This window comes from Neophocaena asiaeorientalis, unplaced genomic scaffold, assembly GCF_003031525.2.
Source record: "Neophocaena asiaeorientalis asiaeorientalis breed wild unplaced genomic scaffold, Neophocaena_asiaeorientalis_V1.1 scaffold476, whole genome shotgun sequence".
Lineage (NCBI taxonomy): Eukaryota > Metazoa > Chordata > Mammalia > Artiodactyla > Phocoenidae > Neophocaena > Neophocaena asiaeorientalis.
The window spans coordinates 9341102-9343069 of NW_020172178.1; the positions used below are offsets into that span (position 1 = coordinate 9341102).

At 60.5% G+C, this 1968-nt stretch overlaps 1 protein-coding gene across 3 annotated transcripts in view; it reads right to left on the minus strand.

Annotated features, from left to right (window-relative positions):
• Positions 1–6: 6 nt before the first annotated feature.
• PPP1R13B (protein phosphatase 1 regulatory subunit 13B) overlaps positions 7–1968 on the minus strand; it is a 52894-nt gene continuing 50932 nt past the window's right edge. For all 3 annotated transcript variants that reach the window (XM_024758749.1, XM_024758741.1, XM_024758736.1), the window contains 2 exons: positions 1355–1554; positions 7–786 (listed from right to left, as the gene is read on the minus strand). In XM_024758749.1, the coding sequence (XP_024614517.1) occupies positions 745–786; positions 1355–1554 (242 nt within the window). In that variant the 3' untranslated portion in view covers positions 7–744. The remainder of the gene's footprint in view (positions 787–1354; positions 1555–1968) is intronic.

Sequence of the window (1968 nt, forward strand, 5' to 3'; positions counted from 1 at the left end):
TGGCCCATGGGCTGCACGTCCACACTGGGAGGGGTGGACCACACCGGGGCAGCACAAGCCTGCAGAGAAGGCAGTGCTGCGCTGAGACTCCTGACCACGTGTCACTTGATTTTAAGGTCCCTCGCATCCACGGCCTGTCGGTGACCTAGACCAAGGCCTGGAACAGGAAGTGGAGCCCACACACCAGGCACCACTGCTGGACAGAAGTCTCCACACAGGGCCTCGTTTGGTGATGAAGAAACGCATGTGGTGAGGAGGAATAAGGTGCCCGGGTTTCTGTGATTTCTAGTCAACGTGAGGGCAGGGCTCTAGTGAGGGGACGCACCTCACGGCAGCTGCAAGTTTTCATTGTTGGGGCTGGGGTGACACCGGGAATGAGGGACGACGGCCTTGGGGCCCAAGTGTGTGACAGCATTCGTCTTCCTTGGCAACCGACCAGGGGTTAATTACAGGGCTTCTTACTGGCAACAGGGGCAGTTGTTTAGAAAGCTGGGTATTTATTTGGATTTACAGTAACTGGCAAAAGTCGGTCTTCCTGGAGGCGAATGTCTCTCTCGCAGCTGCGGGCAGACCAGAGAAAGGGCCTCACCTAGAACCTGCCGGGCTTTCACATTGTGGACGCTGTCTGATAAAGGGAGCACCAGTAAAGCCATTTCTAGCTTCAGCTTCCCGGGGAAATGGCAGAATCATCTCTTCAGTGGCTCCTCGTCGCTGGAAAGCCCGTGCGGTGCTCCAAAGGGAAGTTCAGGCCAGTGTTCGCTGTCGGGGTTTGATCCGTGGGTACAACTGGGAAGCAAGGGACAGGAGTTAGGACAAGGGGACGACCCACTGGGCAGGAACCCCTTCCAGAGGCCAGGCTGCCCTCAGAAGTCCGCACACCAGCTCCTTCAGGCCGAAGTTCAGCTTGTCACCCTCCTACGGAGAACTTCGCAACTCCCAGGATACCCCCATTCCTCTTCCCCTCAGGGCACTCGACGCTGACACTATGTCTGTAAGGCCCCTAAAGGTGCCTGGCAGGCCCACGGTGTCCAGTGACTGTGTCACGAAAGCATCTGCCAGCCCCACCGGGCACAGAGCATGAGAGCAAAGGCACGGCCCTGCCGAGGGTCTGAGGAACCATCAGGAGCAGCCTGCAGTCGCCCTGTCCCCACCCCATTACCGACCCCACGAGCAGAGCACTCTGTGAGCAGCCCCTGTTGGGGGGCTCCGGCAGATGCCCCCCCCACGGCTCCCATGAGGCTTGGAGAAAGGCAGTCTCCCGCCCGCAGGACTGGAGCCCGGGTTACGCCCACGGGCAGGTAGAGGGGACAGCTGGCTCCGGCACGGGGCCCCAGGTGCCGCGCTGAGTGCTTACCCCCAGCAGGGTTTTGGGCACGTAGCCCTCCCGGTCCCCAGAGCGAGCCCACCACCAGTCCGTCTCGCTTTCGTCCTTGCGCCTCAGGATGGTGAGGGCATCCCCTTCGTGGAAGGACAGCTCGTCACTGTTCTGGGCCTCGTAAGCCCACAGAGCATACACCACGCCTTTGTTCATCACGCCCAACTTCTCCTGCACCCCTGGGACGGGAGAGCAAACGGTCAGGTCTCCATGGAGGGCGGGCTGCAGAGAAAGCCCCACAGCAGGACCAGAAGGGACACGCTGCTGTCCTTGGGCAGCCCGGCGGGGGCCGCAGTGGAGCGGTCAGAAGCCAGGCCAGCTGCCACCCTCTGCTTAAAGCCAACAGTCCCTTCCACGTCCCAGCAAGAGGACCGTGGCGGAACCTTTGTGTCCAGAAGCAATGCAGTGTTGTTCTAAAAGGCGTTTCTTAAGGTGAAACTTATAGCCCACACGCAGAACAAACTCCCAAAAGTCGATGACTGAAGAAGCCGCGGGACTTGCTCTTGGGAAGCACTCACCACCAGAGGGACGGAGCCACTGCGACCCAGTGAGCGCACACCCGGGACTCGCCTGCGGGTCCCCAGGAAGGCCGG